Source organism: Mustela putorius, unplaced genomic scaffold (genome assembly GCF_011764305.1).
Source record: "Mustela putorius furo isolate JIRA1106 unplaced genomic scaffold, ASM1176430v1.1 tig00000738_pilon_pilon_pilon, whole genome shotgun sequence".
Taxonomy (NCBI): Eukaryota; Metazoa; Chordata; class Mammalia; order Carnivora; family Mustelidae; genus Mustela; species Mustela putorius.
The window spans coordinates 2,788,539-2,812,549 of record NW_025421463.1 but is presented as its reverse complement, the minus strand read 5'-3'; the positions used below and the strand labels follow the sequence as shown (position 1 = coordinate 2,812,549).

General features: G+C 56.5%; 1 protein-coding gene across 3 annotated transcripts in view; it reads right to left on the bottom strand.

Annotated features, from left to right (window-relative positions):
- Nucleotides 1-6,828: 6,828 nt before the first annotated feature.
- The window catches only part of TTLL1 (tubulin tyrosine ligase like 1), a 31,068-nt gene continuing 13,885 nt past the window's right edge, over nucleotides 6,829-24,011 (bottom strand). For all 3 annotated transcript variants that reach the window (XM_004771178.3, XM_004771177.3, XM_004771179.3), the window contains 8 exons: nucleotides 23,087-23,295; nucleotides 22,226-22,406; nucleotides 21,127-21,261; nucleotides 20,353-20,461; nucleotides 16,924-17,067; nucleotides 15,076-15,162; nucleotides 12,540-12,703; nucleotides 6,829-7,100 (listed from right to left, as the gene is read on the bottom strand). In XM_004771178.3, coding sequence (XP_004771235.1) covers nucleotides 6,971-7,100; nucleotides 12,540-12,703; nucleotides 15,076-15,162; nucleotides 16,924-17,067; nucleotides 20,353-20,461; nucleotides 21,127-21,261; nucleotides 22,226-22,406; nucleotides 23,087-23,295 — 1,159 coding nt within the window. In that variant the 3' untranslated portion in view covers nucleotides 6,829-6,970. The remainder of the gene's footprint in view (nucleotides 7,101-12,539; nucleotides 12,704-15,075; nucleotides 15,163-16,923; nucleotides 17,068-20,352; nucleotides 20,462-21,126; nucleotides 21,262-22,225; nucleotides 22,407-23,086; nucleotides 23,296-24,011) is intronic.

The window sequence follows — 24,011 nt, the reverse complement described above, 5'->3', positions numbered from 1 at the left end:
GCCGACCTTGGGGAAGAGGTCAATCTTAACACTCAGCCACATCGAAACGAATGAAGTCCGCCACATGAAAGCCGTCCATGTTCTCCGTGGTCCCGTGTTCTCCCCACCAAGCCGGGAGCGGCGATCGCCCCTGGCCTGGAGGCTGGAGGGAGGGCCACTGTGGCCGTGTGGGGCGCTCAGCAAGAGGGTGAGGAAAGGCTTATGGGGATGTTGGGTGAGTGTTGGGGTATGGGGGCCTCAAGTTAGGCAGAGCTCTGCTCCGGCCTGGGCGCTGTCAGGAAGGAAGCATCCCAGTAACTCTCATCCGGGGGCCCCTGGCTGGCTCCGTCGGTTCAGCATGCGACTCTTGATGTCGGGGTCATGAGTTCGGGCCCCACACTGGGCACAGAGCTTACTTAAAACAAAACCAAAACCAAACCTTTGCCCACAGGGAGGGGCCTGAGGAAGCCGGGCCAGGAGGTTTGGTCCTTCTGTGGCCTGAATGATGTTCACACTGTCGTCTGCTGTCCACGTTCAGTGATGACCGAGGGGTCCTGTCTTTCTCTTGATTATCAGGCAGAGTGGCCTTGTCTGGTGTTGGTATCTTGTACTGTTGTTTACGTTCCGCATGAGGACACCGAGCTGTGAGGACCAGGCCCACTCCCAGCTGCCAGGGCCACTTCCTGCTCTTCGGGGTCAATGTCAGAGGACAGAAGTCCTCCGGTCTGGCCAGCTGGAACAACTCCTAGTGCCTGCATTTTAAGATGTCTTCTCCTCACCACTGGCTCACAGAAGGAGAATGAGGCAGCCACAGGCCTCTGCTCCGTGTGTGTGTGTGTGTGTGTGTGTGTGTTGGGGGGCGGCACCTGGAACTCGGCAGTCCAGCTCGCTGTTCCAGCCACTATGGGAATCAGGCCTGGGTGTGAGCTGAGGCGGCTGGGCCTTGCCCAGAGTCCTCGGCCACAACGGGGGAGAGCCCCCCCCAGGCAGGAGGGAGCCCCCACGGTTCCCTCTTCTCAGGAGGCATCTGGCTACCGGCAGCTGATGCCTCGGGTGTGCTCTTGGGAGCAGCAGCTCAGGGGGAGGGGTGGGGAGAGGACCTGGAGGCCAGTGGGGGACGGGGGAAGGAGCGGGGGCAGAGGTGACACTGGGGACCAAATGCAGGAGACAGAAATCACAAAGACTCAGTTGGAACTGGAAAGAGGGGGGCGGGGGGAGCACTGGGAACGGCCTGAGTCTGACACCAGAGGCACCAAGCACGGGCGGGGCCTGGACGGTACAGGTCACAGGCATCGTGGGGCCATTACTGCCCGGTAGGCAGGGAGTCCCCCCCAACCCACCCCAGCAATCATAGTCACGCATAGTGATCATTTTACCCCAAAACCCCCAGAAAACCCTGGTTTTCTCCAAAGTGTCTGACTTGGCAGGACGCTGACTGAAGTGAGAGCTAAGCAGAGAACGGGGCTGCTCCTGGCTGGGACTGGAGCCACCAAATGGGGCAGTGGATGCCTAGGGGAGAGGCAGGAGGTGTGACCCTTCCAAGGACACACTCCGGACGACACCAGCGCCATGAGCCTTCATTGTGAGGCTGGGTGGGCTGAGGCAGCAAACCTGACGGAGAACAAGGTGGGTCACTGGTCCCCAGGTGGGCTAGTCCTCTGGGCCTCGCTCTTCTCTTACCCCCTGTACTGGTTTTCCACGGCCCCTCTAACAAATTCCCACAAATTAGGTGGCCTGAAACAACAGAAATTTGTTCTCTCACAATTCTGGGGGCCGCGGTCTGAAGTTAAGGTGTTGTCAGTGCAGGCTCCTGCTGAGGGGGCCTTCTGGAGGGAGAGTCTGTTCTGGTCCCTCTTCCAGCTTCTGCTGGCCGCCAGCTTGCCTGGCGCTCTGTAGCGAGGGGCGGCCTCAGCCCCGTCTCTGCCTCTGTCCTCACGAGGCCTTCTCTGTGTGATTGCGTCGTCTCTTCTGATAAGGACACCAGTCATTAGACTTAGGGCCCACCCTAAACCTGAGAGGATTTCATCTTGAGATCCTTAACTCCTCCGCCTACAAAGACCTATCTCCAAATAAGGTCACATTCCAAGGTCCTGGCTTGGCATGAAATTTGCAGGGGCGCCATCCAACCCACTACACCGCCAAGAAGCCTCGTCACTGGTGCCCCTTGAGGTTGAGGCTCTGAAGAGGACGTCCCCGCAGAAGTAGGCCCAGGGACCAGGTCCAAAGCCCTGCGTGGCTCCGGGGGCTACATGGCAGGTGTAAGGCGCTCCGAGGAAGCCGCCGCTGCCATTCCCTGGGCCACCATCCTGGCCAAACCTTCAGGATCCCAGTGAAGATGGCCACGAGGGCCCCACTGGCCCGTCACCACATTTTGTGGGGCACACCTGGGTCCCCCGCCCAAGAGGCTGCTGCCATTGGTGGTCAGTGAGGCCCACTACCCGTCCACGAGGGCACAGGGCCACCCGAGCCATCTGCACGGCCACCTTTGAAGCCCCATTCAAGCTACGGCTTCTTCACCCCTGAACCCCGGAAGCAGGCTTTGCTCAGGACTTTGCAGTCTCCGAAGATCCAGAAAGAGGATGTGGGCTCTGACTGGAGTTACCAAACAGCGTGTTTACATGAGAAAAATCAAGGGAGCTGAACTTGAAAATGGAAAAAACAAAATGTGGACAAGTGGGAGGCAGGGGAAGCCTGTGGCTCCCTACAGGGGACCCTGTGGTCCCCTAGGTTGTTTCTGCTCAAGGAGCACCAGCCACGGGGGCAGTAAGCGGGAGATGGACCGCTTTGAATGCTCCCAGACACACAAGTATGGAAATGCTATTTTTAACTTAAAAGTATAGGAGATACAATATAGTTCACAAGCTGGGACAGATCAGGGAACATGAGAATACAGCGTCTTCCCAAATGAGAAACAGGAAGCAAAATTGGAAAGATGCTCCTGTTGCCTCACAAAGGGTCCTGAAATGCCCGGAGGGCGGTCTGCTTGGGCACAGCACCTGTTAAATGACACAGCGGCCACCTTGTGAGTGCCTGGTCGCTGAGCAGAACCAGGTGCTGGGCCTCGAGGCAGGCTGGCCAGGGTCCCCGCAGCCGACCCTCAGCTGCCTCCCTGAGAGCCTGATGATGCTGGGGAGACCAAGGGCCAGGGTGCTGGGAGGAAACACCGCCCCCAGCTGGCTGGGGGAGGCAGCGGAGCTGGAAATGGTCCTTGGAGGAAGATGGACAGTCCAGGGAGAGAAGAGTCGGGTGAGTTTGGGACTGGTGGACAAAGCATGTGCAGAGGGCCTCCTGAATCCTCCCAAGGACAAGAGACTTTGTCTTTTGGGCAGTGCGTCGAAGAACCACCACACACTGGGGCAAAATGGACGCTAATTAAAATATATATATATCTCCTGCTGGCCTGAGGTTGAAGCCTGACTGGGGACGGGGTGGGGGTGGGCCTGCAGACTGAGACTGGTGCGGGGCTCGGCAGGGGTCCGGCGGGGAGGCCCAGGGGAAGGAGGAGGCTGAGTGAGGAGGCTGTCACCAGGCTTAGGGACCGCGGGGTGGGGAGACATTTAGGAAGACACTGTGGTGTTCCCAGCTTGTGCACCCACGAGGGAATACTGGGGAGCAGCCCGTTGGAGAAGCAGGGAAATGACAAATGTGCTCTGGAAAAAAATAAAATCAAACAAAAAAAGAATCCTTGTGAAAATGACCCTCAGAGTTTGGAACCCGCCCTTCCAGCCCCCATCGAAAGGGGAAAAAATTAACGGGAGCTGATAAGAAAGCAGAAAGTGTCATCCTGGACGATTCCAAAGGGGGGAACGGCTCGGTGATGAATAGCGTTTACAATCCACGAATTTCCGTGGCCTGCTTCGGACATCGCCCGCTTCCCGCCCCTGTGTGTTCTGGAAGTGTTCGGAGGAAACATCTGCCCCAGAACATGACATCGCCGATGTGACAGTCAGTGTTGGACGGAATCTTTCTAGCAGACCCGCCTTCACCGAGCAACCTGCACGTCGGCAAACTAACGACTTCTCTCCTGAGGTTGACAGTGTTGCCCTTTGTGCTCAGATCGAGGTCAGTGTTCCCAGCCAGGGACTCCACCCTGCTCCCAGAGACCCTGAGAACAAATCAAAAACAACACAACTGAGAAGCTGGGTTGGAGGACGTGGTGGCTGGAACAGCCGTGGGCTGGAGCCAGGGGTGGAGGCCCTCTGCCCCGCGGACTGTGCCCCTCCTGGGTCAGGAGACGCGTCGGAGCCGCAGCGCCAGTGGGGCGGGCCGGACCCGGGGCTGTGACACTGGTGACTTCTGAAGCGGATATAATTAATCTCCTTCTATATACCAACCGGCCAAGGTCCAAAGATCCCCTGGCCAGCCTTGGGACGAGCTAATAAATGGCAGAGTCAGGCTTGGAGCCCAGGTCTGACTCGAGGTCAAAGCCACACCCGCCAGGAACGTTAGACCTCAGATGAGGCCATGGAGGTGGAACAATCTTAGGCTTTCAGGGACACCGCAGACAAGTCCCCTCAAACTGCAATTCATGTGAATGTCGGCTGAGTGCCACTTGTGTCACACCTCTCTCTCTCTGTCCTACCACCTAAAGGGCCCTTTTCCCCAACTGGCCGTGAAATGGCATTCAACACATGTGAGCACACAGACACACGTGACAGGACGTATAAACCAGACATGTGTTCACACACGGGTGTGAGGAAGACTTCGGTCAGCGTGCTATGTCCTCAGTACACCACCAGGAGACCAAACCCTACTACTAACACCACAACAAGACAGGTGGGGAGTTTTTTTGGTTTTTGTTTTTTTTCAGGTGGGGAGTTTTTTGTTTTGCCTTTAAAAAAAAAAAAGATTTTATCTATTTGACAGAGAGAGAAAGGGAGAGGGAGAGAGAGAGAGCACATTGAGCAGGGAGCCTGATGTGGGGCTCGATCCCAGGACCCCAGGATTATGACCTGAGCCAAAGGCCGACGCTTAACTGACTGAGCCACCCAAGCGCCCCTCAGGTGGGGAGTTTTAAAGATAAATTCAAGACAGTGACTGAAGCAGCAGTGAACAGTGTCAAGCATGACTGTCAGGAAAAGGCTCTTTCTAGAAGGAGCCCGCATCTCGGGGGTTACTGGCGTTCATCAGTCACTCTGCCGGACTGACTCAAGGCTTCCCGGATTCTCCTCCACCTCACTCGGTGTCCAGGGCGGCTTCCCGTCAGCTCAGCACCCCTGGAGTTGGGCCCGGCCGCCAGCTGCCAACGACGCTTACCTCTGGTAAGCGGTAAGGACCCCTGGATGCTCACGTCCACTGGGCCACACAGCAGGGACCGTCTGGGCCCATCTGACAGACTCACCTCCAAAATCGAAGTGACAAAAACTGGTCTCTTCCTGAGCAGCAGGACAGATTACTGACACACAGTCCCAGTTGCCGGTTTTCCTCAGAGTCACAGTTAGAGGGACTGACACCGAAGTAGCTGTCAGGCTAAAGATCTTGCTTTCTCACAGCACCATGACTCTGTGAGACAGTCAGCTTTCGTTCTTAGGTCAGCACAGTATTTTTTTTTCAGCGCAGTATTTTTAAAACATGAACACTTTGTAATAAACTCAGTCGGATGCTGAGGCTGTCTGTCTCTGGAAAGAGCTGGTTTCAGGCACTAGTGAATCGATTCTTCCAGGAAATAGGGTGTTGTGATTTATAATAAGAAATATAGGGACGTGTGGGTGGCTCAGTCGGCTAAGCGTCTGCCTTCGGCTCAGGTCGTGATCCCAGGGTCCTGGGATGGAGCCCCGCATCGGGCTCCCTGCTCCTTGGGAAGCCTGCTTCTCCCTCTCCTACTCCCCCTGCTTGTGTTCCCCTCTCTCGCATGTCTCTCTCAAATGAATAAATAAAATCTTTTAATTTAAAAAAAAAAAAAAAGAAAGAGAGAGATTTGGTCTTTGTCCCTCTTCCTGTCACACAGTTCCTAAAACCCCTGTCCTTTCCTTTCCAAGAGCGACAGGGACAGCTTTTTGTTAGAATACTTAGTTCTGTTCCCTGGTCCTGAAATAGCCCCGGGTACTAAAAGAGAAACGGTGTCTTCTGTTATTCCTAACGAGCTCCTTTCAACCAAGCCAGTTTGGGCTGATGGCTGACCCGGTGGCTGGGGGCTCCCAGGTAGACGGACTGGCTGCCAGGGGACCACGCGGGGATCAGAGGGTGGACACTTCCAGCCGCTGCCCCCCAGCTCTTGGGGAGGAGGTGGGGCTAAAGGTTGAATCAATCTTTGATGGCCAATGATTTAATCAACCAATGCCATATATAATGAAACCTTCACAAATCTCGAATACGGACTCCAGAGAGCTTCCAGGCTGGTCACCCCAGGAAGGTGCTGGAAGGGCGGCGTACCCAGGGAGGGCACGGAAGCTCCCCACCCCTTCCCCCATACCTTGGCTCCTGCATCTCTTCCATCGGGCTGACCCGAGTTGCATCCTTCATGAGAAATGGGTAATCGAGCAGGTGAACGGTTTTCCTGAGTCCCATGAGCCACTCTGGCCAAGGAATGAAGCCCTTGGAGAAAGGTGGTGGGAACCTCCCACTTAGAGCAGGGAGGTCAGGAGTACAGGAGACAGCCAGGATCGGCTTCTGAGGTTATGGCGATGCGGGGGCAGGGGGGACAGCTTTGCGGGACTGGGTCCTTCCCCGGTGGGATCAGACGCCATCTCCAGGCAGATGGTATCAAAATGGAGAGAAATCGTGGACACCCAGCACCAGCCAGAGGAGCGCAGACAGGCTGGGTGTGGGGAAAACCCCCACAGGTCTGGTCTCAGAGGTACTGCGTGAGAGGGAAGGAGAAGCGGGGCATCTTTCCTCCCAAGAGACTCCTTAACCTCCCAAAGAAGTGCCTTTATTTACAGCGCTTAGGAAAGGGGGGAAAAAGCTCTAGAAAAAGGAAAAGTTTGAAATGGGCCCAGGTGCGCTGAGTATCCGGCAGGTCTGGCTCGCCGTCTTTCGTGGCGACTGGTGCTCACTTCCAGGTGGTGAGGACGGTTCTGCCCGAGTCTCGCGATCGGCCCCCCTTGGGCCCCTGCGACTGGCCCTGACGACTTCTCAGCTCTCGGTCAGCGCCATCGCCCTGCGCCAGCTCTTCGTCATAGCTGGAAACAGAGGATCACCTTCAGGGGTTGGCAGAAGGGGCAGCAGCGCCGAGCACGGCCAATCCCGTAAATCCCACGTCGCCCAGGGAAGCAGCTTGCCCGCCCCCCAACCCCCCACATGCCTCCCGACTGCCAGCCCAGCAGACCCTGCCTGAGACCGCAGAGCAGGCGGGTACAGACTTGCTAAATTACTCTGTGAACTGTTCCCGGCTCCTGCCGTCAATGTTTTCTAAAGGCTTCCTACCAGGTGGAAGTCGGCAGTGACCCCCAAAGAAACATGAGACACCAGAGAGGTGAGGGAGAGGACAGATGTCTGGAAATACTCTTACACACAACATCTGGGGGTATGATGGACCCCACTTCAAACGGGGAACAGGGTGCGAATGACCCACCGGGGGGAGGGGACCAGGACAGGGCGAGCAGGTCACCTCTGCAAGAAAGGCCAGATTGAGCACCCACCAGCTGAGGCCTCCCCTGCATTGGCCCACTAGCATTCACGTGCCAGACCTGTGCGGTGTGAAAGCACGGCCTGTGTAGGACACAGAGCCTGGGCTTCTGCCTCAGAAAAGACGGAGCTAGAATTGTGGATGCCCGTGCCCGATTCGGACATCTGGGTAGTCCCTGGCTTCTCTTGCCACAGTGAGCGCCTCCTAAGGGGTCCGCAAGGCTGGAGAAATGTCACTGCACCCACTGTGGGGCCTGGCGGGTGCAGGCCCTGGTGAGGGGGTCCCGCTTGTGGGGTCCCAGTGACTTTGATCACCCTCCCGACGGATTCCCACTTTCCATCTGCCCCTGGGAGAGGTTTACTCAGTGTCGGAAGGTCTGTGGGATCAAATAAATCCCAAGACTTCAGATTCTTAATTGGGGCCTTTTAACCCTGTGGATCAAGAGCATGAAAACAGGGGCGCCTGGGTGGCTCAGTGGGTTAAGCCGCTGCCTTCGGCTCGGGTCATGATCCCAGGGTCCTGGGATTGAGCCCCGCATCGGGCTCTCTGCTCAGCAGGGAGCCTGCTTCCTCCTCTCTCTCTGCCTGCCTCTCTGCCTGTTTGTGATCTCTCTCTGTCAAATAAATAAATAAAATCTTTAAAAAAAAAAAAAAAAAGAGCATGAAAACATTTCTGTTCCCTAGTAAACCTCCTTCCTAGGTGTCCTTTGGTGGCCACGCCCTGACTGAGGAGCCTCTGTCGTAAGTAGATGTCCGTGTCCAATGCGAAAGGTACGATGCTGCTCAGTTAGGTTGCATTAGCTGAATTTTGCTGACTTCTCGAAAAGGGGCTATTTCTGTTCTACGTTTATTCCCGGAATCGGAATCCGCAAGCTGAGAGCAGTGTGGGGGAGAAGCTTTGGAAGCTGAAGAACATATTTGCTGCCTTGTGCTGCTGCTGGCAAATGCGGGGCCGCGAGGGAAAGGCGAGGACGAGGAAGGCCAGTTTGTTGACTGTCACCCACACGGCACACACTGCGCGGCTTCCCTCTTCCGGAACGGAGGTCAGGGCAACACGGAGGGCCCTCCTCTCCCCTAGCTCCTTCAGGAGAGATGCTGCTGCAGGGGGGGACTCCCCAGGGACACTGAGGTTCTGATGTGGGGGTCCCTCCCCACCCCAAGGACTGCTAGAGCCCCTGAGTCCCCACTCACGAGTTAGCACTCCCCATCACCACTCTGTTGCTGGTTCTGTGTCTCCATCGCTGCAGTGACCCCCATCTGTCCGGCTCACAGTGCCCCCCAGCACCTCACTGCTGGGTGGGTGTGCAGGAAGAATGCACTGACGACGGCGGGGGGAGTGGGCGGAGCGACCACACAGGGCTCACCGGCCTCGCTGTGCCTGTGGCAAGCAGCGGGGCTCTGGGATGGGCTGTTCCCAGGGGTGCTGCTGGGATGGTCTCCTAGGGCCCCTTCTCATTTGAGCAGAATGACAAGGGGGTTGCAGTCACTGGCACGGTCCAGACCGTGTTTTATTTTTTATTTTTTTATTTTTATTTTATTTATTTTTTTTTTTTAAAGATTTTATTTATTTATTTGACAGAGAGAAATCACAAGTAGATGGAGAGGCAGGCAGAGAGAGAGAGAGAGGGAAGCAGGCTCCCCGCTGAGCAGAGAGCCCGATGCGGGACTCGATCCCAGGACCCTGAGATCATGACCTGAGCCGAAGGCAGTGGCTTAACCCACTGAGCCACCCAGGCGCCCCTATTTTTTTATTTTTAAAAGATTTATTTGGGACGCCTGGGTGGCTCAGTTGGTTGGACGACTGCCTTCGGCTCAGGTCATGATCCCGGAGTCCCGGGATCCAGTCCCGCATCAGTCTCCCAGCTCGACGGGGAGTCTGCTTCTCTCTCTGACCTTCTCCTTGCTCATGTTCTCTCTCACTGTCTCTCTCTCAAATAAATAAATAAAATCTTTAAAAAAAAAAAAAAAAAAAAAAAGATTTATTTATTGGGACGCCTGGGTGGCTCAGTTGGCGTCTGCCTTCGGCTCAGGTCATGATCCCAGGGGGTCCTGGGGTTGAGCCCCACCCACATCAGGTTCCTTGCTCAACGGGGAGCCTGCTTCTCCCTCTGCCTGCTGTTCCCCCTGCTTACGTGCGTGTTCTATCTCTCTAACAAACGAATAAATAAAAAAAAAAAAAGATCAGGGATGCCTGGTGGCTCAGTTGGTTAAGCGGTTGCCTTCAGCTCAGGTCACAATCCCAGGGCCTTGGGATCGAGTCCCACGTCAGGCTCCTGGCTCAGTGGGGAGCCTGCTTCTCCCTCTCCCTCTGCCCCTGCTCATGTGCCCACCTCCTCTCTCTCCCTCTCTCTCTGTAAAATAAATAAAATCTTTAAAAAAAAAGATCAATTACCTTATTTAGAGAGGGAGAGAGTGAGTGGGGGGAGGGGCAGCGGGAGAGAGAGAATCTCAAGCAGACTCTGGGCTGAGCAGGGAGCCCCATGCGGGGCTGGACCCTGCATCTCATGACCTGAGCCAAAGGCAGATGCTTAATGGACTGAGCCACCACAGTTGGGCTTTAAAGGCTGTGCAAGCGTATACCCAGCACCTTCAGCCCTGGGCCCTGGAGGCTGCAGGCACAGAAAGCCAGGCCGCATGGCTTGAAGGCCAGGATGGCGATCAGGGCAACAAGAGCACCTACTTCTGGGGGCCAGCACCGGTAGCATGACCTTGGGCGGCTAACTGGCGCTTGGCTTCCTCCTCTTGCTTCTGGCATACTCTGGAGACCACTGCGAGCCCCCCACGGGAGGCAGAGCACCGACGCAGTAGAAAGTCAGGGCCCTCCATGCCCACGCAGCCGGCTACCACTGTAGGAGGCCATGGCTGGGAGCCAGCAACGGGCTTCCTGACCATGAGGTCCTCTGAGCACTGGGGAGCAGGCCTGCGTGGAAGCGCCTGGATCGATTAGCTCTGCGCGGGAGCCCTCCTTACTCAAAGGGGTGAGGGGGCACCGAACGGGTTGGGGGGGGGTCGCCTTTTTGCTTTGTCAGCTAACAGCAATGAGGCTCAGACTCTGTCTTTAACTGGAAGTGGGGTGTCTCCCCCAACAGCCCCGGGGCTCCAAGAGCCTGGCCTGCCGCCACACTGGCTGGAGGAAGACCGATCCCCTCAGAACTCACCGGCCACCTGCAAACCCCCGAGTCCCCACCTCATCCTGGAACGTCCTCTGCACCTTCCTGCGCTAAACCCCGGCTCTCCCTGAAGACATGGCTTCCCTGCCGCCCCTCCAGTGGGGGTGCTTTCCCTCGCACCCATCGTACCCCGGGGGCTGGAGGGAGCCCCCCACAAAGCCCCCCTCCCAGGTCAGCAGGATCCACCACGCGCCTTGTGCAGTTACCTGTAACCTGATTCCTTACCATTCAGGCCCCTGGCTCCCGGTTCTTGGTCAGGGCGATGACCAAACAAGAGACCCCAATTCCCTGACCTTGCACCACCCCCCGTGACCTCGTCCTCCGCCTCAGCTCAGGCCCGTTCCCGCGGCCCCCGGGGGACAGTTGTGTCCAGTAACCGCCATCCCGCAAAGCCTGGATTGCAGACCCTCCCTCTGACCTCTGCCTCTGCTTCCCCCGCTCGCATCCCTGTGCCCCAAGCCCAGCAGCCCGCAAGCCCCAGGACCTCCTGTCCCCTCCCACTGCCCCCCGCTGTCCTCCCCTCTCACCCTCCTCCCTGGCCGACAAGCCCCCAGCGCTGGCCACTTCCCGCCCCCGGCTCACCCTGCACTTACCCACTTAACCACTGCCCGCGGCTGGAGAAAACCAGCGCCATGCTGAGTGGTCACACTCGCAGCTCCCCACCACTGCCCCCGAGGCCCCACACTGCCCTTCTGAGCTGACCTTCCCCCCTCCCCCCTCCCCGGTGCTGCGCGCATACGTCAAGGGCACACGGCGGAGACAGCGCCGTCAGCCGTGGGCTCTGGAGTCCGAGTCCCCACGCCAGTAACGCCCACCTGGGATCGGCGTGCGACACACGAGGTTCACTACAAATTTCTTCCTTTGTTTTCTAGAAACGTTAAATGTGCATTTTTACTTTTACACAAAGACTAGCGTGACCCTAACACACACGTCCCTTGCATCTGGGGCCCTGATTTCGCCGTTTCTCCAGCTCCCCTTCCAGACCTCACAGCCCACGGTAGCCGCACCCACACAGACCAGCGAACACGTGTCCCTCGCGCACCCTTTTCTACAACGAACTTTCCTCCCGCAGCCCCCCAGGCCCCACCAGAGCTCCTGGGCCATGCTCTCAGCGGCCACTCACTATCCCACAGTACGAACCAATGGTACGTCACTCAACCACTGTCCCCTTGACAGGCTCGCACGCTGCTCCCACTCGCGGTCACCACCAATAGGCCACTGTACCTCTCCAAACCTGTTTCCGCATGCGTGAGAGGGAGCTTGTGACAACACTGACCTCAGGGGGTCTCTGGGGAAATGAAGCTCTGCACGATTTGGGGCATGTGGGCAGCCCTCAGCTGTCAGGATCATCGCGAACATTCTCGCCTTCCCAACTCTGTGAGATCGCTTGCAGGAGCCCCACTCAAGCGGGACACACAGAGGCTCGAAGAACTGCAGAGAGTTCATCAGGGTCCCACAGCTCCAGCTGCTGGAGCCTGGGTGCGCACCGGGGCTCTCTGCTCCATGGTGGCCCGGGAGAAGGCAAGCCATAGAGCTCTCCTGCTCCCACCTGTTCCCACCTGCTCCCACCTGCCCCAGCGGCTCACGTGGTGCCCAGCAGGTGGCAAACGCTCCATCAATGTTGATCAAGCAAAAGACCCAGACAAGGGCCTAGTTTAAGACACGTTTTTCTGCTACAACATGACCTATCCCGCAACACTGATAATAAATAAAAATACTTGGCCCAAGGCAAGTCCACACACGTGTAGAAAATCCACGTTGGGCCATGATGCCCCTCAACCCGAAACGCACAAGGACAGCTGCCCAGTCTGCACACAGACTTACAGAATTTCGTAATTGCCGAGGACTTCCTTCGGGGGTGACTTGTTCCATTTACAGTCTGGAATCTCGCCGTTCGGGACCGCAATATTGAGAGTGTCGTTGATCAGGTTATACTTCAGGATTCGGTCGTTGGCGGTGCTGGAGGTGAGAGACGGGGACGCATTCACCTGCGAGAGGAAAGGAACCGCGTTCTTCACTGGGATGGCGGACTCCTGCGGGTGAACACGTGTGCTGCCAAGGAAAAGGCCAGCTACCACACACTGTGGGTCAGACTGTCATGTCATACTGTTTGTATCTAATATCCTCCAGTACTTCGTATAGGAAGCATTTTTGGATCTGCTTTCATTAGCTATTGGATAAAATATAAATAAATATTGAAAACAGGCCAGGATTAGGACTTGCAAATCACTTATCAAACAAATAAAAATGTTAAGTGAAGGCGTGCCCAGGGGGGCTCAGTTGGTTAAGCGTCTACCTTTGGCTCAGATCGTGATCCCTTGCACTGTTGTACGTTGGCTACTCTGCTAGCAGCACAGAGACCGAGTCTGGCTGTTTGGGAGAAACTGGATTCTAAAATCTTTAGAAAAAATGATGGGGCACTTGGGTGGCTCAGTTGTTAAGCATCTGCCTTCAGCTCAGGTCATGATCCCACTGTCCTGGGATCAAGCCCCACGTCGGGCTCCCTGCTCAGTGAGGAGCCTGCTTCTCCCTCTCCAGCTCCCCCGCACTTGTGCTCTTTCACCATCTTTCTCTCTGTCAAATAAACAAAATCTTTTTAAAAAAATGTCAAGTGACACTAGATCACAAATACAACTTCCGTGTCTACCTGTGTGATGAGCTCTGTCCCAAGTATTGAAAGTCTCCCCCACCCCTAGCTTTGCTGGAATCAGTGAACCAGATCAGCCTGACCAAGCAGCATCGTGGGGTTGGAGTAAAACGTAATGTACCCCCCTTTGAGTAATCTCTGTACCCAACATGGGGCTCAAACTCAGGACCCCAAGATCAAGAGTCGGATTTTCTACCTACCGACTGAGCCACCCAGGTGTCCCGGGGGCCCCTTTTTGGTGAAGGGAGTAATTAAGTCACCAACAAAGCAATATTCTGCCAAATTAGGAACCCATCTGAAAGACAGAAAGTTAGTCCCATAAGGGCCCTGAGCTGCTAAGCAATGTCAAACGTCCACAGGTTAAAATGCACTTACTGTGTGGAGAGACCCACAGGACATCAGTTACGACCTACTCACTCTTACTTTAGGCACAGCTATAATGCTCTTGGTTAGCTGTTCCCTCAGGCCGCGGGAGAGCGGAGCAGCAAGTCTGCAAGTGGTTCAGGTTTCTCCCGAACAGCAAGACTCTGTCTCGGAGCTGCCAGCAGAGTGGCAAATGTACAACAGTGAAAGGGACTGTACGAACCTCAGGCGTCCTTGGAATTACTATGCTCCCATACCAGAACACCAAGATTATCATAGATATGCTAAAATTAAGGTCTGTTATTACGTTAGTGTTATTCACAATTACGATCTAGCTCGTCAAGGAAAGCTTGACTTCCATTCAAGTTACTTTTTTTTTAACGGAACAGTGGGTTGTACAGTGGACTTTGAAAATGGAAAAAGAAAACACAGAAATATTCCATATTTGCACCTGCAAATCCCTCTCTATCTCTACGTATATCTCCATGCATGCTCCCGCCCCCCCCCGAGTTTTGGCAGATAACAAGTAACCTGGAAAATATTGTTCCGGAACAGTTTGCTCTCTGATAAGGCGGCTCTCCCAGCAGCTTCCTGTAAGGGCTCCCACTGCACTGCCCTACAAGGGACCACTCGCTATGCCCTCCTTTTAAGACTCAACTTTCCTGGCTCAAAATGGGACTGAGCTAAAGGACTTGAGCCATCTACCTTGGCCGGCGCTCAGAGGCACACATAAGGAGACGAACCAAAGGAACAGACGGCCCTCGTTCTCGTGGCTGTGTCCCCTGAGCCCCAAGCCCCTCTCTCTGGCCACAGAGCAAAGCAGGGCAACCCCAGCAAGGCAGGCTCTGGGCCTCAGGCGCGTCCGCCAGCGCCCACAGCAGCTGAGGCAAGCATCGCCCAGGCCTGTCACCAGGGAAATGGTGCGTGCCCCGAGGCCAGCCACAGCCACAGTCCGTGCACCCCTTGAAAGAGGCAGAGGGAGCCACTCCCAAAGTATGCCTCGGCAAGGAAGATAACATCCCTTATCTCTGGCCGGTAGGCTACTGCCTCCCACAGGCTTCCGGGTCTGGGAGCTCCTTTCCTGAATAGCAACAATGTCCTCAAGAGGACAGGACAGGACCTCCAGGGCACGACATGTCCGGAAGCACCCGGGAGGGCCACAGTGCTGAGCTCGGCTGAGTGATCTGGGCTCAGTGCCAAGAGTGGGGAGTGGCTCCCTGTCCACCTGCAAGCTTGTGGCGCCTGTGCACCCGCCCATTCCACCTCCTCAGCTGCACCGGCCGGGCCTGCCCAGGGGCTCCAGGGTGACACGGGCAGAGGCAGCCGCTGGGGCTCCAGCCACAAGGTTACCTCAATCAACCAGGGCTTCAGCTTGTCGTCGATGATGATGTCGTACCCGTAGCACTCGAAGCAGTGTTTGTCGTTGTTCATCACCGGCTGCAAGAGAGGAAGCGGCTTGCGTGGTGGCCCTGGGGGCCTGGCTGACACCACCACCAGGGAGGCCACAGGCGGTGGGGCGGCGGGACCTCCCAGCGGTGCTGCGTGCAGGAGTCTCACTGCCAAGGCCAGCGCGCCTTCCTCCACCCCCAGGGCTACCCTTCCTCCCTGCCATGTTCCTCCCCCTCTTCGGCTCAGACATGAAAACTGCACTCAGCCGCCGAGAGGGGACATCCTGAAGCAATCACGGGGGTCTCCGGGCCTCACTCATCTGAGGCCTGATCCGAGCAGCGGCGTCTCTGTCCACGCAGGACTGTCCCTGGAGTGGACACAAGTCCGGCTCCACAGTCGGCACACAGAGTTCAGCCTGTGCAGTCTCTCATCACAAACACACAGACGCTCTCCGCCAGGCTGCCAGGCCCTTCTCGGGCCCTGAAGGATGCGGGCTGCCCGGTCAGGAACCTCTGCTCTCCATGACAAGAGTCAATGCATTTACTGCTGAATTTTGGATTTTCTTTTTAATGTTCAATTCTACTTCATAAACTGGTCTCCGGGTACATCAGAAACCCTGCTGGCCACTCACAGTGCAGATTCCCAGGCCCAGCCCCGCCTGCCTGGATCAAAACCTGTGGGAAGGCCCAGCAAGCAGTCACGTCCCTGTGCCCTAGGGACCCTCGTGCACCCCACAGTGAGAGCAGCACACAGACTCGACAGCAAGGCCTTTTTAAGCCTTAGTGGGTGTGTGGGCTCTACTTTGAACACTGGACTTAGAACTCAAACTCCTAAGGGGAGACAGGCCAGTCCAGCCTGACCCACTGGAGGAAAACCAGGTGGGGGGCGGGGGGCAGTGGAGAATCGGGGGCTGATTTTTCAGGGGAGTCAGTGGAACCTCATCTCCCCAAAGAGCTTGGGGTGCAACCCCTGGCCACTGCCCACACCACTGTCCCAGCAGCCTCTGTAGGACAGGAAATTGCTAACTCTCCAGCCCCCCACCCCGCCGTCTCCCAGTTCCACAGAAAAGGCCTCCGAGGCTCTGAGGAGGGCATCCACTCCGCACAGGACCTGTTGCCTAGTCCCTGGGCCAGGCCGAGTGCCCTCAGTTCCCACAGCCGTGGGGCAGTCTGTCGGGGGCCCCCTCGGCAGGCCTGGGCCCCAGTGCCTGTCCCTGCATGTCCGTGCTCTGGGCCGAGCCTCTGATTCACTGTGAGTCATGGGTGTCAAGCATCTGGAAGCTGCACGTGAAGCTCTGAACATAGCGGCCCAGTGCCAGTGGCCCGGGGTCAACTCCTTTCCCTTTCCCTCAAAAACATGCCTGTCTGCTTTGAACAGTAAAACAAGACACAAACAAAAACCACAAACCAGCCAGTAAATAGCAGACTTGAGGCAACAAACAGAGAGGCGGTGTCCGGATGCCCACGACGTCACAGAGCCGGAGGCCTAAACATGGGGAGGCCATCGCGAGGCCATCGTGAGGCCATCCCTGACCATCCACTCACGCTGAAGTACGCCTCCTGCATCCACCGGCCCAGGGGAGCTGCCGGGAACCCAGCAGGACTCGTCCGGCCCCTGGTGCGCCCCACACAGCACCTCATGGGAAGCTGGGCCCGAAGCCGCCTCGGCCTCTGGCAGACACGTGCACACGAGGGAGGCGAGCCCGTAAAGACAAGTATTTGTGGCGAGAAAACAAGCATCCCCCGCTGCCGGCACCTGGCGGCTCTCCGCTCACAGCCCCTGCCCAGTGTCCCCCGGCCCCGCACCCACCGCCACGGCCTTCAGCGACTGCACGATGATCCAGTGGATCTCGTCGAACAGCTTGCTGGTCACCTCCTTGCCGCGGGTGCTCTCCAGGTACAGCCGCAGGTTGCTCACGGTCCACTTGCCCCCGTGGATGTGGTTGTAGTCTTCCTGGTGACAGCAAACGGCACAGTGTCCCAGGCCATGCATCCTGAGAAATCTAGCACCTGCTCGTCCCCCTAGAACATGTGCTTTATTTTTTAATTTTTATTTTATTTTAATTTTAAATATTTTATTTATTTATTTGAAAGAGAGAGAAAGAGCACGAGAAGGGGGTGGGTCAGAGGAAGAAGCAGAACCCCTGCCAAGCAGGGAGCCCAACGTGGGACACGACCCCGGGACTCCAGAATCATGACCCAGGCTGAAGGTAGTTGCCCAAACAGCCGAGCCACCCAGGCACCCTGGGTATGTTTTAAACTACTTACCTCTGGTAGTTAACACTCACAATTATTAATCCACGCCTTGTGGCGTGTGCTGCAGAGTGCCACCCAGACCCCAAGTTCAAGCCCAGACACTCTTCTGGCAGAAACCCTCTCTGGGTTAGCCCGTGGCTAATGGGAGCCGCCCAGTGCAGGGCCCCTTAGTCCCTGATCCAACACGGGTGGCTCACGGGACAACCCAGTTCCGGGCATCCTGCAGCAGCTGCGTCCCAGCTCGACCCTCCCTCTGCCCTGTCTGGACTCCCCCCGCCAATGCTGCCCCAGCAGACCCCCTGCACTCGTCTCTGCCTGCAAGTCTGCTTCTAGAGAAGCCGCACGCCAGCTCCGGGCACTGTGGGCCAAGAGCACCACCCACGTGACTCCTCACGATGTCCCATCCGTGGGTAAGAGCCTCGGGCTCAGAGGGCTTATGTGACCACCCCAAGCTTCTACCCAGGCCGTGAGGCAGCTGGCACCAAGCCCAGCCTTCTCACCGTCATCCACTGCTCTTTCCATGCCTCTGACCCTAAACACTGACTCTCTATCCAAGGCTCTCTTTTAGAGACAAAAAGCTAGAAAACCCTGAAGTACATCAGGAGGTTATGAGACCAGGTTTTGTCTCCCTAAGTATAAAAATGAGAAGTGGGGACAAGGGCGCCTGGGGGGCTCAGTCGGTGAAGTGCCTGTCTTCGGCTCGGGTCATGATCCTGGGGTCCTGGGATCGAGCCCCGCACTGGGCTCCCTGCTCAGCGGGGAGACCACTTCTCCCTCTCCCTTGCCCTCTGCTCATGCACTCTCTCTCACAAAAATAAGTAAATAAATATTTTAAAAGTTCTAGAGGTATAAAGTATCTACAACAAAACACTGCCTTACACACGCATAGATATAAAAAGTAGGGACCGTCTCCTGCTTTATGGACATCAGGAACATTATTTTATCAGACTTATTCAGAACACTTAATCAGTCAATCTGCAAACACTGCCCACGTCCAGGTGCACGCCGTCTCTTCCCATCCCCTTCTCGGCCTGCTGGCTCCATCTGCCTCCTGCTGGGCTCCCACCCACCCGCCTGCACCCCTACCCTAGCCCCAAGGCCTCCCTTGTCATCGGTCCTTTGCCATCTGCCTCCCCTGCTGTCCCCTGAACTTCTGAGGGCGGGGATGCCCCCTCGCAGTCTCTGACCCAGGCACCGGGCTGTGCTCTGCACCCCGGGACGCCGGTGGGTGCACTCGATGGACAGCTTGAGCATTTCGGTGTCTGGTACCACATCTGCCCTTCACACAAAGTCTAAATGAGAGCCACGCGAGGCTGCTACTCAGAAATGAAACTCCAGTTTCTCAAAGTCAGCACTTTCTCGTGTTCGCAAGCTTTAAAGCATTTACAAACAGAACCTCTGGCACATTGCTGAGATGCTACGCTAACAGGCCTGCCCTCTGCTCTCTCCTTCCGTGGATTAAAAAAAAAAAAAAAAGGCTTCTGTTTCTTATTGGTGAAGTGACTCAGCTAACTGGTGTCCTGAGAAGGCCCATCCAGTGGGGCCCTCCCAATGTCACTGTGGCTCCCCAGCGCCCGCACTCCCCCGCCCCGGCGGCTTAGCCAGCCAACGCGCTCGGGAACACCGAGGGGACTCAGGTCGGCGCTGTCCTGTCCCAGCCACACCCAGACCTCGCGAATGTGCTACTTGGCGACAAAGGGCCTGATGTCACTGCTCAGCTTTCTCCAAATGACTGACCAGTTCTGTGCCGTGTTCCACGAGACTCATCTTCCTAATTCTTACAAATAAGGTTCTGGCCCAGCTATCCTTGCTCCTCTAACCTTGAACGTGTGACAGTGGTACTCCCCAGTCTGCTCTCAGGGGGACCAGCAGGGCGGTGAATCAGGGTCCGCTTCACCCAGAAGACCGGCGAGGCCCTCAGTAAATGGTGACCAGCAAGGCAATACCAGGGGTCCTGCTGGCAGATGAGGTGCCCCAGGGAGGCCAGGGTGACTTGCCCAAGTCACATGGAGGGTAAGGGATGGACGGGGGATGGAGCCCAGACTGGGCCGACCGAGCCTTTCAGTAGGTTCTCCAAAAAACCTTGTTTTCTATCAACACTTATCCTCTTTCCACTGAAATCACATTTAAAACGGGACTGAGGTACAAGCTTCCAACCAAGCGAGATCCAAACAGAAGAATCTCTCATAAGGAAATGAGACCTTCCGACCATTTTTGTTAGGACGCGAGGAAAGGCCCAAAGTCCTCACAGAACCTGCGTCCTGCGTCCCATGTCCCGGCCCTCGCTGACCTCACCAGGTACCCCTCACTCCGCCACCCATGCTCTGGGGGTTCCAGCCACCCTGACCTGCTCACAGCCCCTGCAGTGCTCCTTCCTGCCACGGGGCCCGGCCCACGCTGTCCCCTCCGCCCAAACACCCTTTCCCGACCTGGGTCAGCCCTGCTCGCACGGCGGGTCTCTGCTCGGACACCACTCCACTGCTGCACGGAGGGCTTGTCCGGCCCCTGGACGAGGGGCCCCTTCATCCCAAGCTCTTCTAGACGTGCATTCTCTGGCCTCAGAGTGCACATCTCCGTTCACGATTACGCAGTCCTCGACACCTATTTCCCCTGACAGGCCCAGGCTCCTTGAGGAGGGACCAAGCGAGTTTCTGCCCATCAGCGTAGCCCGGGCACTCAGCAGGGGACCAACCGAGACAGGTGCTCAGCGAGTCATGTGCCCCCTCCCACCACGAGGGAGGGACATCACCGCCTTTTATAAACGAGAAACCCACGCTAGGCTCAGAGACTCAGCTTGCTCCAGGTCACGGGACCAGAAAGGCAGGGCTTGACTCGGGCCTTTCTTTCTCCGTGAGCCCCTGAGCCGAGGCTGTGCCTGAGCATCTGGAATTCTACTCCTGCCGCCACCTGCCCTCTCTGGCAGATAGAAAGAAACCCACACAATGGGCCCGTTTCCTCCAGCTCGAGGGAGGGACACGCTTACCCCGTGCTTCTGAATGGCGACGTTGGTGAGATGAACAAACATATTGTCTAGCTCGCTGGTGCTCGGCGTGTACTTCACGGTGCAGAAGCGGCAGAATCCGAGCTTATACCTACGTGGGAAGGGAGACAACGTCAACACTCTGAGGAGAAGCAGAAGGAAAATACAAGGCTTTGGGGCGCCTGGGTGGCTCAGTCAGTGAAGCATCTGCCTTCGGCCCGGGTCATGCGCTCGGGGTCCTGGGGTCGGGCTCCCTGCTCAGCCGGGAGTCTGCTTCTCCCTCTCCCTCTGCCCCTCCCCTACTCCTGCACTTTTCTCTCAAATAAATAAAACCTTAAAAATATATGTATATAAAAAAAAATATATATATATATGTATATAGAATACTTTGTTCCCTTCGAAGAGCCCCTGTTTTTGGTTTTAAGCTTTTTAATTTTTTTATTGCTATTATTTTGGGGGAGTTTAAGCTTTTTTAATCAAGAGCTCCTTTTTTATTTTCTATCGTTCTTTTTAATAACCATCCTACTAAGATATAATTCACATGCCACAGAACTCCTTCACCTAGCTAGAGCGCACAGCTCAGTGGTTCTTGGTACCCTAAGAGGTGCGCGACAATCGCCACTCGATTTCCCGCCTTCGTCACCCCAGAGAAAGCCTGGGACCGTTAGCAGTCACTCCCCAAGCCAGGGCTGGGCCAATGCTGAGCTGCCTTCTGTCTCTGAGGAGTGGCCTACCCTGGGCGGTCAAAGCTCCAAGCAAAACGATAGCGGCCCTTACATGTAGCAGCGCAGCGGGCGGTACGTGGACACCAGGACATACAAGCGGAGGTCAAACTTCCTCCCGCCAATGAGCAGCGGGTTGTTGATGTAGAGGGAGATCACGTAGGCTTCCTTGGTAGACTGAGTCACGAACCTGAACGTGTCAGAGAAGTCAAAGTTAGACGCAAAGACCAAAGGTGGTAACAAGCCTCTGCCACTCATTAAGCGAGAGGCTGGTGTGTCGGGGAGAAAACGGGGTCGGGTGGATCCATGGACGAGCCCCCGAGCCTGTGCCCTGCCCTCAGAGGACAATGCCAGCAGCCCCTGGAGCCCACCAGGGACGTGCTCCCTGGACCCGACCCACGAGGGGGTCAGCAGTGTGCACTCGGACTTAAATTCTCTGCACGAGGAGAAGGTGACCCTGTCACTCCTGAGAACCCTGACAGTGAGCCACCAGCCCCCAGGAGAGGATCACTGTCCGGCACCAACGAGCAGGTCAGGACCCTCAGAGGCTGGGGGAGGCCCAGACAAAAAACTGGTACCCTCAGTTCCAAGGAGCCCTCAAACCCCGGGCAGAGAGCTGACCTGACACAGCCTAGCGCCACCCCCACTGACTGCTCACCCTCCCGTGTGCCTCCCATGGGTTCACCTGTTCCATCCCCATCTTGTCCCCATGGGGGTGGTGCTGTTGGTGTCCGCCGTCTACCCGGATGAAGCATGTAAGCGTCTACTGAGACAAAACGTACTCATAAGTGTAGACAGGGATTTGAAGCCACGTACGCTGGGCCCAGATCTTAAGCGGATACTTTACTATCTCAGAAGTCCAGGACTGAGTGGGTCTCACAGAAGCTTTCAGAACAAAGAACAGCCCACAAGGGTCCCGACTCCTGGGGCCGTATGCTGGTTCACACACTATTTCCTTTGCAACTTGCCTCAGGTGGGATCCTCTAATCAATCACACGACGGCATCCACGGAACCCTGCCGTGGTGCCCGCCATGTGGCGAATGCCATACACCTACAGAAGCAAGCAAGGGTCCCCGGCCGCCGGGCAAGACTGACCAGGTGGCCCGGAACTCCCAACTCGGAAGGCCCCGGGGTGGGTGGGCCCTGCACTCACGAAGACGTCTTGCTGTCCCGGGACCACTTTTTGATCTGCGAGAGCTTGTTGATCAGAAAGATGCCCTTCCCCTGGGCTTTGCCGCAAGGTTTCATGATCCAGGTGCTGGAGGGGCTCTTTCTGAACTCTTCCACGAACAGGTTGTAGTCGGCGGGCAGCATGTAGGTGACCGGAACAAAGTCTGACAGGGGAAACAGAGGGGACAGCAGTGGGTGAGCCAGCCCAATGTGCCCACAGGCAGGGACGCGTGGCCCCTGGCTTTTCTGTGGCTGCTTCACGCCCCCAGCCACCCCCACCCCAAGCCAGGATCATAAGGACAAGCCCCCTGCCATTCAATTCTTGTAGGATAACCTTATCCCCTCTGTGCTAAGCCCTTCGCAAACCTATAATCCCCATAGCCTCCTGTGGGCTAGGCCCTATTATCATTCCCATTTACCAGATGAGGGAACTGAGGCCCAGTGAGATGTCAAAGGGTCATCTAATTTTCCTGGGTGGGCAGAGAGATTCTGAAACTATCCCACAGTCCAGCTTTTACCACCGGACCGGAACAGGGACGCGCCTTTCCCTGGGAACCACCAGATGCAGCAATGAGCCTGCATTACAAAGTGCAGCCTGCCGCTCGGAACGGGCTCCCCGCCACCTGCGCACCAAGGTCGCGCGCTCCTGCATGGGCACTGAGCTCCCAAGGCGCTCCCAGAAACGTGGATCCCAATGTGAACCTCCGCCCCGCCATCCTGGAGACGTGGAATGAAAGAGGTGCCCAGCCCAGCCAGCATGGGCATGTCCCTGTCGTGGTACCCGGTGTCACTAGGGAACTCAGGGATTTGTTTCAAACCTGGGGCCAGCGAGAAAGGCACAAACCCAGATAGAGGTATTTCCCATTTTCGTCTTTTTCTGCTAGAGGGCTCCCTTCCTTCTCCAGCTCCTTCCTGTATCTTTTAATATTCTTCACCATCAGGTCCTTCCGGGTCAGCTCGTAATGGTTCGGAAAATGGTTCACTATTTGATCGTCTGAGAGCCGATAGCCAGTTTCGACACTAAAAACGTTCCGGATGGTTTGTACACTCATCCTATAAGGGAAGCACAGAAGGGGCGTGCAGGGCACAAGCTCAGAGCCGGTCCACGTGGGGGCAGGGCTCGTCAAATCGGGTGACCGTTCCCCCCCCCCCGGCCTGCGGGCCATGAGACACCCAGCCCAGTGCCGCACAGGGTGGTGTCCAGGGACCGGCTGGGCCCGGAGCTGTTGGGGGGCAGGGGGGCTGTTCTGAGTCTCCATTGTGGATGGTTTCACTCCCCAGTGCAGAGGAGATGCTCCTAAATGCTTGTTGGTTCTGGGTCCCACTGATTGTGGACACCAACCACCCAATGAAAGGACCTCCTCCGGACTCTGAAATCAGGAAAATCATTTACACAGTATTTTCACCCAACGTCAAGGACAGGGACCATTTTAAATCAGAATCCCAGGGTGATTTGAGGGCCCTGGGTCAGTACTTCGTGTTCATTCAGAGACCTCCCTGTCCTTGTCCCACGGACTCGCAGGGAGGGCGGGGAGGACAGGACCCGCCCTCACGCTGGAACCACGCCCCCAGGCACGGCGGGCTGTCAGCCGCTGGTCACTCCTGGCCCCAATCCACCCCACCGGGCCCAGGCACCAACTACAGAGGGCTTCTAGCACCCAAAGCATTTCTCTTGATTCTATAATCATGGGAATAATGGGAGTTTTAAAATGTTTTAGGAGGGAAGAGCTCGACCACATGCAAAAGCAGAGAAAAGGACCGAGAGGCCT